Source organism: Talpa europaea (genome assembly GCF_964194135.1).
Source record: "Talpa europaea genome assembly, chromosome: 6".
NCBI classification, from domain to species: domain Eukaryota; kingdom Metazoa; phylum Chordata; class Mammalia; order Eulipotyphla; family Talpidae; genus Talpa; species Talpa europaea.
Window position 1 is genome coordinate 81,511,618 of NC_140072.1, and position 13,672 is coordinate 81,525,289.

Consider the following 13,672-nt stretch of genomic DNA (forward strand, 5'->3'; position numbering starts at 1 on the left):
GTACAAAAGTAGGAAGGAACCTCATGTATTTATTTTAGTAACTGAAGAGCAATGTCCTGGAATTTGATTTAAATAATAAGCTAAGTAATAACTAGTAAGCAATAACTAGTAAGCAATATTCACTGTAAGGAGTAAAGAATTGCTAGTTTGACTACTGAAAAAAATTAATGTTAAGGACAGTCAATAATTGGTAGGGCTAACCACTGTATCAAAAAAACAGTAACATAAACTCTATACCTAAATTATTAATATTTAATAATTTCTTAAAATTTGAGTTTTACATTTGAACTGGAGTCTAATGTTTAAATAAGGTTACTTTAACAAATAATTGCAATACTTAAAAAGTAGCAGCAGGTAAATACTGCTTATACTGACTTAAAAAGAGTATGAGGGTATCAGAAATACAATTTTAGTTAAGAAATACTAACACTCTCAATAAAGAACCTACTACATCTTCATATTAAATGAACTGGGTAATTCCAATTCAAACATTCACTGATGTTTGTGTTAAATACCTTCCCAAAACAGATGACATTTTTGGGAAATAAGAAATAAATCACATTATACTCAAAAGTCTATTAAAATTTTTATAAGTCTTCCTAACTACCCATCCAAATTCACCAAAGTTTTACCTCAGAAATGAACATGATAAAAAAGAGATCACATACTGCATAGGTTGTTACATGTTTTAAAATGTTGCTGTAACTCACCAAAATGGGTGTTCTAAGAACAGTAGGAGCTCTTTTACATTAGGATTTACTCAGTATCCCATTTGGGACACACACTATCCATTTTGGTTTAACAATAAAATTTAGATATAAAGACCTTTTTACTCTTTCTCTATCTACTTAGGTACAATTTTCTGGATGCAGTTTCTTGACCTTCCTTTCTAACTTGCAGTTTGAGAAATAGGACTGACAATTAACCTTGCACAACAAAAATTTTAAATTCCACATTAGTTATTACCTGCCAAAGTACATAAATGATGAGGAACCATTAGAAATCAAGGCATTATTTAAGACAAAAGACATTGTTTGCTCATTCCTGATGACCCAAAAAGTACTGTACCCGCCATCTTGTGGACAGAGCCTTTGTAATATCACCCACTGTGGCTTGCAGCATAATCTTTCATAGAATACTGCATATCAATCATCTTCAATTCCTGTGGTTATAAAAAAATCTATTCTTTTAAATCCTTCAGAATACTTGATTGGACGCTTCCAGGGGTTAAACTCCAGAATAACTAGAAGACTTTGCTGATATTTCTTAATAACTAGGTTATTAGATATTAAGACAAAGGCAAAATTTAACATGCCATCAACAATTATGTCATTTACTAGTTACAATTTATATGACACAGTAACTAAAGCCACAATTACTTTTTCTTACTCAAAATTGTTTTCATGCCTATAATAAAATTTTTAGATATAATCCTTCCAAGAACTTTCACCACTAGTTCCCCAGCTTATTTGGGCAAAACTAATGGACGAAAAATGTCAAAATGTCATGTCCTTTTAAGGCACGGATTTAAAAAAAAAAAAAAAGGGCAAGATTACATAGGGACTAGAATAAATTTGTTATCATTGTGCTGATATGTGCTTTGCTTACAAATAAGCTGCTTAGTATAAGATTTTTAAGTTAAAATACTTTCTCTATGCATCTATCAATATATCAATAATCAAATTTCAAAGTACCTATGTCCTTAAAAAGGTGTTTTATCGTCATATAAAAAAATCCTTCCCGTTCCTATTGTTATTTTCTCCACAAAATCTACATTACAAACAGTAAACCAGACCACACATTTTACATTTAACCTTTCTTCTGGACAACACATCCTCCCTTCCCACCTATCCCAATTATCATCAACTTGAATTCTAAAACATAGAGTTACAAAGTCTTAGAAATAGAATGAGATTTTAATTTCCTACAAGAAGCTTAATACCTTAGTCTAAAAATCAAAATCTATTTGTTTTTTTAAAGTACTTATTTGTTATCAAACTGTTTTTAAACAGGAGAGCTTTTGGGGGAAAGACTTCTATAAAATCAAAGGGAAAAAATTTCCACAGCAATCTAGAGGACTACCATTCAAAGCCCAGGACACCATTATGTTCCCAATGGCAAGAAACTTAATTTGACCTGGAACAATTGGACAACTAATTCTTGCTGTTCATAATGAATGTATGTTGGGTTATGAAACAACTTTTATTCCGTTATTGTCAAAGGTTTTCGATTATAAAGCTTTTTTCATGTTAACAGTTTAACCATAATACAGGGGATGATGATCATCATCTGAGTTCCAACTACATGCCAACAAACATTTTGCTAGATAATTAGCAATTACTTCTAAGCCTTTCTAAAGTTTGAGATTGTTGTTATTTAATAGATGAGAAATTTGAAGCTCAGTAAGGTTAAGGTACTTGTCAATACAACATAAGCTAGAAAGAGGAAGTCAGATGCAGTCAGTTTGAGTGAAGTTATTTCTTTCCCTATCAGCACACTACTTGTTCTGAAAAAAGCAGGATGAAAGAACACTATGCACTCAAAGTCTTAATTTTTAGAATTCAAATAATCACAAAAATGTTAATAGATCTTTTACAGAAATAAATTGTATTAGAATATATACTTAATCTTCACCAGATCCTAAAGGATTCATTCTTTCATCCCTTTTTCCTAATGGGGAAAGTGAGACTGAGAGGTTACACAACTTGCCAAGGAACTCCTGGATGGAGTGGGAATTCATATAACAAATTAGATTTTCTCTTAAAACACAATGCTTAGAGATTTTAAAAATTACCATGTCAAAAAAAAAAAGATAGTTAACTAACTACAAAACCATACATGTTTTATAATTATAACTGTAATTATAATACTAACACTGGCTGCATACAACGTTAGAAAAGTCAACTAATTTACTGCCTAGGTTAATAGCTCTATATTAACTAACTCTGTCAGAAAATAAACTGTGAACTATAAAATCAAAAGTGCCATTATGCATATTAGCATCTAGGCCTTAAAATAATAATGGCATAAAATCCTGTCAATTATAGTCCATCTTCATGTTCTTATGTAACAGTGGTTTTAATAGTGTCTCAAGAGAGGTTAAATGTAACGCACTGACAAAATACCTGATTTTTACAGAGAAAGTGAAAGAATGCACATTTCATTAGAGAACTAGACATACAGAAAAGCAACTCAGACCTAGTGGGTACGCCTTTAAATAAAATTTGTCCTTAAATAATATACAATTACTAATAAAATCCGTGTAACTTTTCCGTAACCAGTTGCAATCTTCTGAAATATTTTACAAATGTGAATCAAGCATTTTAACCTTTATGAACATTCCTTGTTTTCTTCATCTATAAAATAAGACAAAATTCTAACATCACTCAAAGGCCCCACAATAAAGCACCTAAGGTCAATGAAAAGTTCTGTTAGGAGATCCAACTTTTAATTTTTTTTTTCAAGACTGTAAAGATTCACTAGGCTTCACAGTTAGGATTTGTGTATTTAAGTTATTCAATATAAAAGTTGGGTGTTCCATCAAAAAATAGGAAGAAGGGCTCAACAGACACTTCTCAAGACATACGGATGCCCAAGAGGTGCATGAAAAAATGCACATCATCATTTATCAGGGAAAAGCAAATCAAAATCACAATGACACACCACAATGACACACCTGAGAGAATGGCCCTTTATCCAAAAGACCAGAGACAAGTGGTGAGAATACAGGAGAAAAAGAACTCTTACGCTACTGATGGGAATATAAACTGGTCCAGCTCCTATGGAAAACAATAAGGAGGTTTCTCGAAGTATTAAAAATAGATCAACCATATGATTCATCAACTCCACTCCTAGGTATCTTACCTGAATAAAAAAACATTACTTCAAAGGAATACATGTATCTTATGTTCACGGTAGCCCTATTTACAACAACCAAGTTATGGAAACAATGCACTAGGACAGAGGAGTGGATTAGACAAATGTGCTATATACACACAATGAAATACAACTCAGCTATTTAAAAAAAAAAAAAAAGGATGAACTCTTGCCATTTGTGACATGAATAGAACTGGAGGGGAAAGGAATAATGTTGAGCAAATACCTCAGGAGAAAAAAAAATATTGGATGGCTTCATTTATATGCAAATGACAGAGAAACAAAACAAAGGTTCAGACAAAACCAAACCAGTAACAAACCCTAGAAATCTGAAGATGGGGAGGAGAAAGGGAATACAATGGACTATAGTGGAGGACTATGGTGCCGGGACAGTGGGTATAGTGTGGTGAAATACATCTGAGATATAATCCCATACTTTTGGAAAACCTTTGGACAACATAAGTATTGTAAAACAATGATACCTCAACTGGAAAAAAAAAAAAATTTTAAATAAAAAGGTTTGGGGGAAGAAGAGAGATGAGGGAATAAAGCAAAAGCAAAAAATCCAGGATTGTTTATGGTCTGGTGACCATCCTTAAATAGATTAATAATAAAACTAAACAAAAAATGTTATATAACTACTTATTAAGTGGAGGGAGGAGAAGGCTGATACATGTGAGCACTGACCAACCAAAGGCAAAAAATGCCCAAGATAATTTCATGTATCAATTATAAATTTGAGTGCATATATATCCTTAAATATTTAAGAAAAACTAAGTTACGTAATATGACATAATCTCTCTAGACAAATCCATGACAGGAACAGTTAAACAATCCTTTCAGCAAACTATGACTAAAATCAACCTTAATTCAAAATACTTAAGTAGAATTCTTTTATTCCAATGTTATAAGTTTTTAATTTGCATTTAAATTTTTAATTATATATTACATAATATGTAATTATTGGCATTCTCTAGTACGAAGGAAATATAAAGTTCCCTTTTAGTAGAACCTATTATTTTTGCCTTTTGCACTTATTTCTCTTCAATAATTTCTAATTAAGAATGTGATGTCCTTAGTATGTTTTTTCATTTTCTTTGGGAAGAGTGACAGGATACTTTTTGACATTTTAGAAAACAAATTAGGTGAAATTATGAAGAAAATTTATAATGCCTTCAAAAAAATCTGGGTCTTGAAGTATTTTCATTTAAAATTAATGCGTACTGGGAAATAAATCATATCCATCTTATGCTTTGAACCCAGTTAAATCTTATTAATTTGTCCTTTCATTTACCTGAGATTCAAAGGTTCCTTACAAATCAAACTTGTGTACATCTCACCCTAAACGCACTAGGGGGAGCTCCCCTATTGAAAGAATCCTAAAGCATGTGCTTAAGTCTATTAAGGGTTCCTTTTCTAACTTGTATTCCTGCAAAAGAATGACTTTCTGACTTATCTGCTGAACTATTTGCGTTCTGTTTTCATCTAATCTATATATTGTTTAAATATCACTCCTGTACTTTATCCCATTCTTACTAAATGGCCAAGTCATAGTATTTACTTTTCACACCTGCTTCCCTAGGAAGCCAACACAAAACCCAAGAAAAAGATCCACACATAATGTGCTACTAATAGATCTCAAACCAATAAAAATCAGCTTTAACTATCATTAGAATTTTTTAATTGTAATTTCAAAGTTAAAGCTGAAAAATAGGGAACTAGTGGCAAATAAACTTATTGATGAAATCAAGTATTTTTGTGTCTAATGAGTTGTTTAATAAACTACACCTTAATAACTGCTCCATGTACACCACTCATCAAGTCTAAGGGTACAATGGCTTCATCACTGGCAATTTGAAATATGAAGAAGAGTTACAGGGTAGTAAAGTGACTTGTTCAGTGTTACATAATAATTCAATGTCAAGGTCAAGACTGGGATCCCAAGTTTCACATTCCTAGCCATTGCTCTTCATTTATATAATTCAGGATGTAGAAAATAAACAAATTTGACTATAGAATCCCCTATTTGCCAGTAATTATTGAAACTTTAGGAGGCTTAGAAGTTCAGAGAAAGGATCTTCAACAAATGATGCTAGGAATACTGGATGTCCACAAACAAAAGAATGAAGTTAGATTCTTATCCAATACTATATACAAAAATCAACTCAAAGTATATTAAAAACATAAATGTAAAACCCTAAATTTCCTAAAGGAGAACACAGGGGAGTGGATTTGGCAATTATTTCTTGGCTAAGATATCAAAAGCACACACACACACACAAAGAAAAATTGAATTACATCAAAAATTAAAAACTTTTGTGCGTCAAAACACACAAGCAAGAGAGTGAAAAGGCAATCATCAAAGGTGAGAAAATAAGTCATATATCTGATAAGGGATTAATAATATTTAAAGAATTACTATAACTCTACTTAAAAAAACCTTGATTTTAAAAACGAGCAAAGGACTTGAATAGACACTTCTCCAAAGCCATTATACAAATAACTGACCAATATATGAAGAGATGCTCAACACAGAAATTAGTTAAATGCAAAGAAACCAATAAGCCATCACCTTAGATCCCACCAGGACGGCTACCTGAAAACAAGTGTTGAAGACGTAGAAAAATGAGATTTCTTGAGCTGGTGAGAATGCTGGTGGGAATACAAAATAGTACAACTATGGAAATTCCACATGATCCAACAATTCCAATTCAGGGTACATATCCAAAAGAACTGAAAGCTGGATCTCAAAAATATTATTTTCACACCATACTCATGGTTATAGTACCAAGAGGTAAAACCCAAGTGTGATATGTACAAAATACAGTATGTATGTACAACAGAACATTCAGTCTTAAAAAGGATGAAGTCCTAGCTTATTAGAACATGTATGAATCTTAAGGACAGTGTGCTAATTGAAATAAGTCAGTCACAAAAAGAGTGCTGTACGACTCCATTTATGGGAAGTATCTAGAATAGTCAAATTCAGAAACAAAAATTATAATGGTGGTTGCTAGGAGCTGAGGAAGGGGAAAATGAAGAGTTACTGTTTAATAGGCATAGAATTCTGGACATTGGTTGCACAATGTGAATATATTTAACAGCATGGAACTAACTACATACTTGAAAATGATTAAGATGGTGAATTTGATGCTTTGGGTTTTTCGTTGTTTTTTTTTTTCCTTACAGTTTAAAAATTAGGGAAAAAAAGTCCAGGGACTTAAAAAAAATTTACAAAATACCACCCAACATCATTTCCAGTTCACATTCAGCACCACAGTATGTTCAAGTATGACAACCTATTTACTTTTGAAGACTTTTGTATGTCACCAATTACCAAACTATTGTTAATACATTTGCTGATAATTTAAGAGAAAGCAAAATCCCAAACTGGAATCAAGTTTTCACTACTTCATCTTATTACTTCACTAACATTATAAGAGACACTTGTGGGCCTCCCTGGTGGCGCAAGGGGTTAAGCACCGCACTATAAAGCAATCCGCAGGCTCAGCAGCACGAGTTCGATCCCCAGCCGGCCAGAGAAAAACCCACATGTCGATGCAGACCTCTCCTGTCTCGCCCGCTGCTCCCCTCAGCAGTGTATTTCAGTCAGTCAGTCTGCCTGTTCTGTTTCCTGCTGTCTCTGGTGAATCCGCTCACCCCCCCTACATCTCTGGCCTGTACTCCAGCTCTTGTATGCATAAATAAATCAATCTTTAAAAGAGAGAGAGAGAGAGAGAGAGAGAGAGAGAGAGAGAGATGCTTGTATGTTGTACCTACGCCTGCTGAGTACTTAATGTAATGCTTGGGTAAAGGGAAGAAAGTAATATTATCAGAACTCTACCTGAATTACCTGGTAAAGGTTACAAATAGCACTTAATCCTGATGAATAAAATTGGTTAAGATTCATTCAATGTGATCTTATCTAGTCACCACTTTTCAATGAGGCAAACATTTAGTACTGAAAATCCTCAAAAAATTAAACATATTGTATATTCTTTTAGGGTACTGATCAAGGATTGTGTTTACTGAGGTCAGCACTAGTATACTGGATAGTTGGGGTGTGGAGTGAGTTCAGTGACAAAAATGATAAATAGCAGGTCAGAGTAATATTTAGTAGCTGAGTCTGAAACCTAACTGAAAAAAAACACAATATTGAGAATAGGAGAAAATAAACTAATAAACTAACCTACACATAAAACTTTAATAAGCAATTTAAAACTTTATACCAATCCCGACTTTAAATATTAAGGTTGGTTCAGACTTTCAGTGACTCTCAAAAAAAATCAACATTATATGAAACTCTGGTAAATACATGAAAAAAATATATCAAATGTAATTGCAACAAACGATTTAATAAGGTGCTGCTACAACTAAGGAAAAGATTGACTAGAAACTACACTGTTCCATGATTGTAGAAATATCAGCAAATGTACTGATTATCAAAATTAAATATTTATATGTAAGAATTTTCTACGCACAGGATTTTTCTATGCATATTCTATTGGGATAGTCAAAGTGCTTGAGGAAAACATTCACCAAGAATTGTTCATTTTTTTTCTCAGTTACTTTAACCCTACTGATACCCTGAAAATTCTGTATTTTAACTTATAGCCCAAGATGCTTTATTAGTAGGTATGCTAACTAAACTAACACATGCAAGAAAGTTAAAAATACCCTTGGAGTATCCGTGGTTGTGGAAAAATCACACGTGCATGTATGAGGGGAGAACATATGTAGGGCACTTACATATATTATTTGAATATATATATATATATATTCGAAGATATAAATACCCATGTTTAAAATTTAAGAAAATTTAGAAACAAAGGTTTTCAAATGCCCTATGCACTGTTTTTCATCTTGTTCACCTTGTCACATTTCCCTCAACTACTGAAATTACATACAAGTATTTAGAGCATGTGGGCTCCATAGATCCTAGTACAGAGCATGAAAGGAGAATTATGTAAAAACAGAGATTACAGAATAAAGTTATTTCACAGAAATTAGATACAGAAAAAGTATATCTAGTAGAAAATACATGAACTATTAAAATTTGAGCTACCCAAAACCCCTGATAATTTATCTTTTATGTACAGAAAATACATTTAAATTATTAAGTTTCATAATGAAAAATATATTCTGTAAAGAGGCTTTCTTCTAATTAAACATTTACTCAATCATTTGCATTTAGAAATTGTGGTTTCCTAAATTACTTTTATGCTAATGTCATTTATATGTGCCAGTTTAGGACATAAACATTAATATTACTCCTTGTATCCCTGCTTATTCATCAAAATAACTGAGGAGCATTATCCCTCCCCCTGGTTCATTAATAAATCCTAATATGCAAAAATATCCTAATCTCCAGGTTCTTCTCTTGGTCAAAGTGGCAACCGCACAGCAGGACCACCTTCAATCTCAAACTTTTTGTAAGTTTTATAGACAAGTACTTAAGTGTTCTCTGGTGGAAGATGGCAACTGGGAAAAGGAAAATACAGGTTAAAATACAGATATCCTTACCCTTTCCATGACAATCAGTTTTTCTAAGGAAGCAACCTATGAAATATCGTTAATAGGTGTTAGGAGGCAAACATGTCTAAATGCCATTTGCAGTTATGAAATGTGATGCAGAAAAACACCCAGGAAATTAGCAGTTCTGCTTCACACTGATAACCTGACAATCAAATAAGGATAAACAGACAATGGCAAATGTCAAATTGTCTTAAACTCGACATTTGGATTAAAATCTTAAGCAATAAAAGACTATTAAGCACTATATATATATTAGAAGAACATGAAAGGGAAAAGAATTGTTTTACTGAAACAAACTGAAAAGTTCAAGGCAAATCTGCCTAGATTAAGAAATTGCAAAATAAAGCAGCATTGAGAAGGGAAACATGAAAAGATTAATGGGGTAAAAAAAAAAATACACTTAATTAAATAATGGAAGTGCAATTTGGTAAAAAATAGAAAACAAAGTAACTCTTGAATTGCAACATATACTTTAAATGCTACAGGACTAAATTTAACCATTTCCAAAGATGTTTAGGCACTGAATAATTATCTTAAAGATGTAAAGCACAAACATTTCTAAACCAAGGGAACAACTATGGTCCTTTATAAAAATAAAAGTTGTAGTCCCAGGAAGAATTTACCTGAAATTTGTGAAACATGAAATTGTGTCATGGAACTTGGGAAAAGATCAAAATCTATACCTAAATGTGGCATTGTGATAGTACTTTGCACTATGAGATAGAAAATTGAAACCCTTGGGTATAATTAATTCCTTTAGTTATGTGTAACATTATACTTTTTTCAGTAACTTTTATTTTCCAAGTCATCAATCTCAAAAAGATATAAAGGACTATCTTACATTATTCCATAGTGAACCATAAGGTGACTTAAAGCCTCATCTTCAATAGATAAAAACAAGTTATAATAAAAGAACATGGGAGAGTTAAGGGAAAAAGGAAAGATTGCTTCATATTTTCAAATAACTTCTTTTCCAAGGGTCTGGAGTTTATGAAAATAAAAAGACACCTATGAGTCAGTCATTTAATTTAGGAATGAATTCAGAATTCTTTCTGCATAGTCGACTATTGTATATGCTTCAAAAGCGGAAATATATCTTAATGTACTCAGTTACTGCACTCCAATGAAAATCTTGTTATCTTTCAGAGTAGTTATACAATGTGGTTTAATTAAACCCTGATAAAACGCAAAAGTTCTTCTAACATGTTTACTAATATAGAAATGAAATGAAGACTACTCATGAAATAATAGTGTCCATAAGTCACTATAATAGTTGCACATTTGCCTGTGGGAACAGTAATCAGAGTATCTGAGTGTGGTGAGAGAAGATGTTTTCTTTTTTATGTCCTGAGTGAACACCAAGGGATTAAAGCCAGATTCACCTCAAATTCATAGAAAAGAATTCAGACTCCGTTTTGGAATACAAGTTAAATCAAGGAGAAAAAAGAGGGCTGTAAAACCATATACAATGTGGTCAAAGTTTCACTTTTGTATTAGGTGTATTAGGGGCAACCTGAAATGTTGTATATTTGTATCACTGTCACACAGTTTTTGGACTAAACTGTGTTTTTCCACAAAAAGAAAAATCAACTGTTTTTCCACCTTAATATTCAACCTACCTGCCCATAGTTGTCTATGCCAGTTACTAATCTATTTAAATTTAATAAATCAAAAGCTGTCCTTAGGGATTGGCCAAGAGTCGTAAGTCCTTCAGCCTGAAGGTTTTTCAGTTCATTCATAAACGTTGCATGGTTTTCTTTCCATCCGGCCTGGAAAAAAAAAAGTAGATTTTTTTTTTTCCCGACTTATAAAGCTATGTACACACGGACAGCCGTTATAATCTGTGGTTCACCAAGTAGCTGCTTCATCTCACAGTATAGTCTGCTTAACATGTTAATACGGTACATCTGCTGAGGAAACTTCCAAAGGTGACCAAGACTAAATAACCCTGCCTGCACGCCAGCCTTGCTAACTAACACCCTCAACACTCTAACTTCACTGAGAAAATTACTCCCCAACCCCATAGCTAAAATTATGGATGCAAAGGTCCTGGAGGCAAGCAGAAGTGAGCGGGACTTCTGAAGTTACCCCACAGCTGCCCCGCGGGCCCTAGGCCCTCGCGGGAAGACCCCGAAGCCCAAACCACGCCGTCCCGACCCCGCTCGCCGGCCAGCCCGGGCGACCGCCGCCGGGTCCCGGGCCAATTCCCCTTTAATGCAAACCGGGGCTCGGCGCGGCCGGGCCCGGCTGTCACTCGGGCTAACTTGAATAAATATCCCCCACAGTTCATTGCTGCCGCTCACGCCGCGGAGGGGAAATGTCGGCCATGTTGATCGCAGCAGCGCCGCCGCCGCTGCCGCCGCCGCCGCCGGGTCGGGCCGGGGAGGGGACGGAGGTGGCCGGCGACTCCGCGCCGCGCCGGGACACTCCGGCGCGGGGGAGGGGGCGGGAGCCCGCAGGGGAAGAGACCTCGGCGCCCGGGCGGGGTGGGGGAGGGGCGCATAATGAAGGGTGAATGGGGGGGCGGGGAGGGCGAGCGAGGCAGGAACAGGGAAGGGAAGGGAAGGGGAAGCGAGGGAGGGAGGCGGAGGGCGAGGGCTGTTACCTTGATAGCGTAGGGCGGCTCTTCGAAAGTGACCAGCATATACCTGTCTCCTCGGCTGGCAGGGTCCCGGGCGCGGAGCTGCGGGGCGCGGGAGAAGGAGCAGGGCGGGCGAGAGGGAAGCACACGGGCGAGGTTACCCGGCGGAGAAGGGGCGCCCGCGGCCCCGCCGCCCCCACAGTACCGCACACGCAGCAGCCCCCCGCCACGCCGCCCCCCACACACAGATCGGCCCGCACGCCCGGCCCGAGGCCGGAGCCCCGGTCGGGGCCGAGGCCGGCTCGCAGCGCCCGCCCGCGCGGTGGGGGAGGGGGTCCCCGAGCCCGGCGGCTCCCGCAGTCAGGTCCGACACCTCCGCCTCGCCGCCCCCGGCTGCCCCCCCACCCCCGCCGCCCGCGGGCCGCCGGCCGGGGTCGCCGCCCGGGCTCGGTCAGTCGGTACCTTCATGAAGGTCTCTACCGCGCCTTTGGCCGTGTCCAGGTAGGTGGTGCCCAGATGGCTGCGCTGGTTCATAGAGGCAGACGTGTCTATCAGGAACAGTAAGATGGGCATAGTGCTGGCCGGGACCCCGGGCCCGCGGTGGTGGAGAAAGAGATGGTAGAGGTGGAGGCGCCGGTGGCGGCGGCGACCGCCGCTACGCGGGGCGGGGGAGCGCGGCCCCCGGGAGGAAAACACCGTCTGGTCTTTCCTCCGGCTGCGGGGAGTTTCTCCCCCGATAGTTGAGAGGAAACTCCCCAGACCCGGTCCTCCCCGTCGTACCCCCGCCTCCGCCTCCTCCTGCCTGCCTGCCCGCTGGGGCGGGCGCCCGGCCGTCAGTCTGTCGGTCCGTCCCCCCCCGCCTCGGGGGTCCCGTCCCCGCTCCCGGCCCCTGTGTGTGTCCCAGCGGGAGGCGGGCCCGGCTCCCCACCCCACCCCCGGTGCAGGGAGTGGGGACCTGGGAGCTGGCGAAGAGGGGAGTGGGCTGAGGGGAGATTGGCCCTGGGGCTGTTGGGAGAAGTTTCAGGGACTCCCTCCGCACCCCGGCGGTGTCACCACTTTCTCAGCCCCTCTCGCTACTGAAGCGCTTTTCTCTCTCACACTCCGGTTTTAACTCAGGCAGAGGCTGCGGAGGCTCCGCCCCCTGACACGTCCTCTAGCCACGTGACGCGCCGCCCCGCCATTCTATTGGCTAACCCCTAGCCTGTCATTAGCATATTCAAACAGCTCAGGGGCGGGGGGAACTTGTGGGCTGCCTCCGGGAGCAGTTAGTGAGCACGCGCGGAGGCGGGGCGTCGGGTGCGCGCGAGAGCGAGCGCGAGGGGCGAGCAGGCGGGCGGGCAGACGCGGAGGCGGGCTCCGGGAAGGGGCGTGGACGGGCCGCGGGGTGGGGGTGGGGGCCGCGTCGGCGCGCGCAGGGCGGCCGCGGCTGTGAGTCTGCGCTTCGGGGCTGCCCCCCCCCCCACCTTGGCTGTTGGAGGTGATCGGGGTCGGGGGAAGGGAAATGGAGGCTGGCCTCAGCTCCCCTTCTGAGGTGGCCGTAGCGAGCCCGTTCCCCGGCGGCCGACTGAGGAGATGTGTAGTGATCAAACCCCGGGCCGGGAGAAGGCAGCGGGCCCGCTCTCGCCCTGCGAGGAGGGCTCTGGGCCCGCGGTAGTGGCGGAGGCTCCTTGGGCCTCGGAG

At 39.1% G+C, this 13,672-nt stretch overlaps 1 protein-coding gene across 2 annotated transcripts in view; it reads right to left on the reverse strand.

Moving 5' to 3' along the window:
- Positions 1-12,565, reverse strand: part of INTS6 (integrator complex subunit 6) — a gene marked incomplete at its 5' end in the record, with an annotated part of 84,822 nt that extends 72,257 nt beyond the window's left edge. The window contains 3 exons of one of the 2 annotated variants that reach the window (XM_084235147.1): positions 11,031-11,180; positions 12,017-12,094; positions 12,455-12,565. In XM_084235147.1, coding sequence (XP_084091273.1) covers positions 11,031-11,180; positions 12,017-12,094; positions 12,455-12,565 — 339 coding nt within the window. Of the gene's footprint in view, positions 1-11,030; positions 11,181-12,016; positions 12,194-12,454 lie in introns of both variants that reach the window. The other variant, XM_084235146.1, reaches the window with a different exon arrangement.
- Between the last annotated feature and the right edge of the window lie 1,107 nt (positions 12,566-13,672).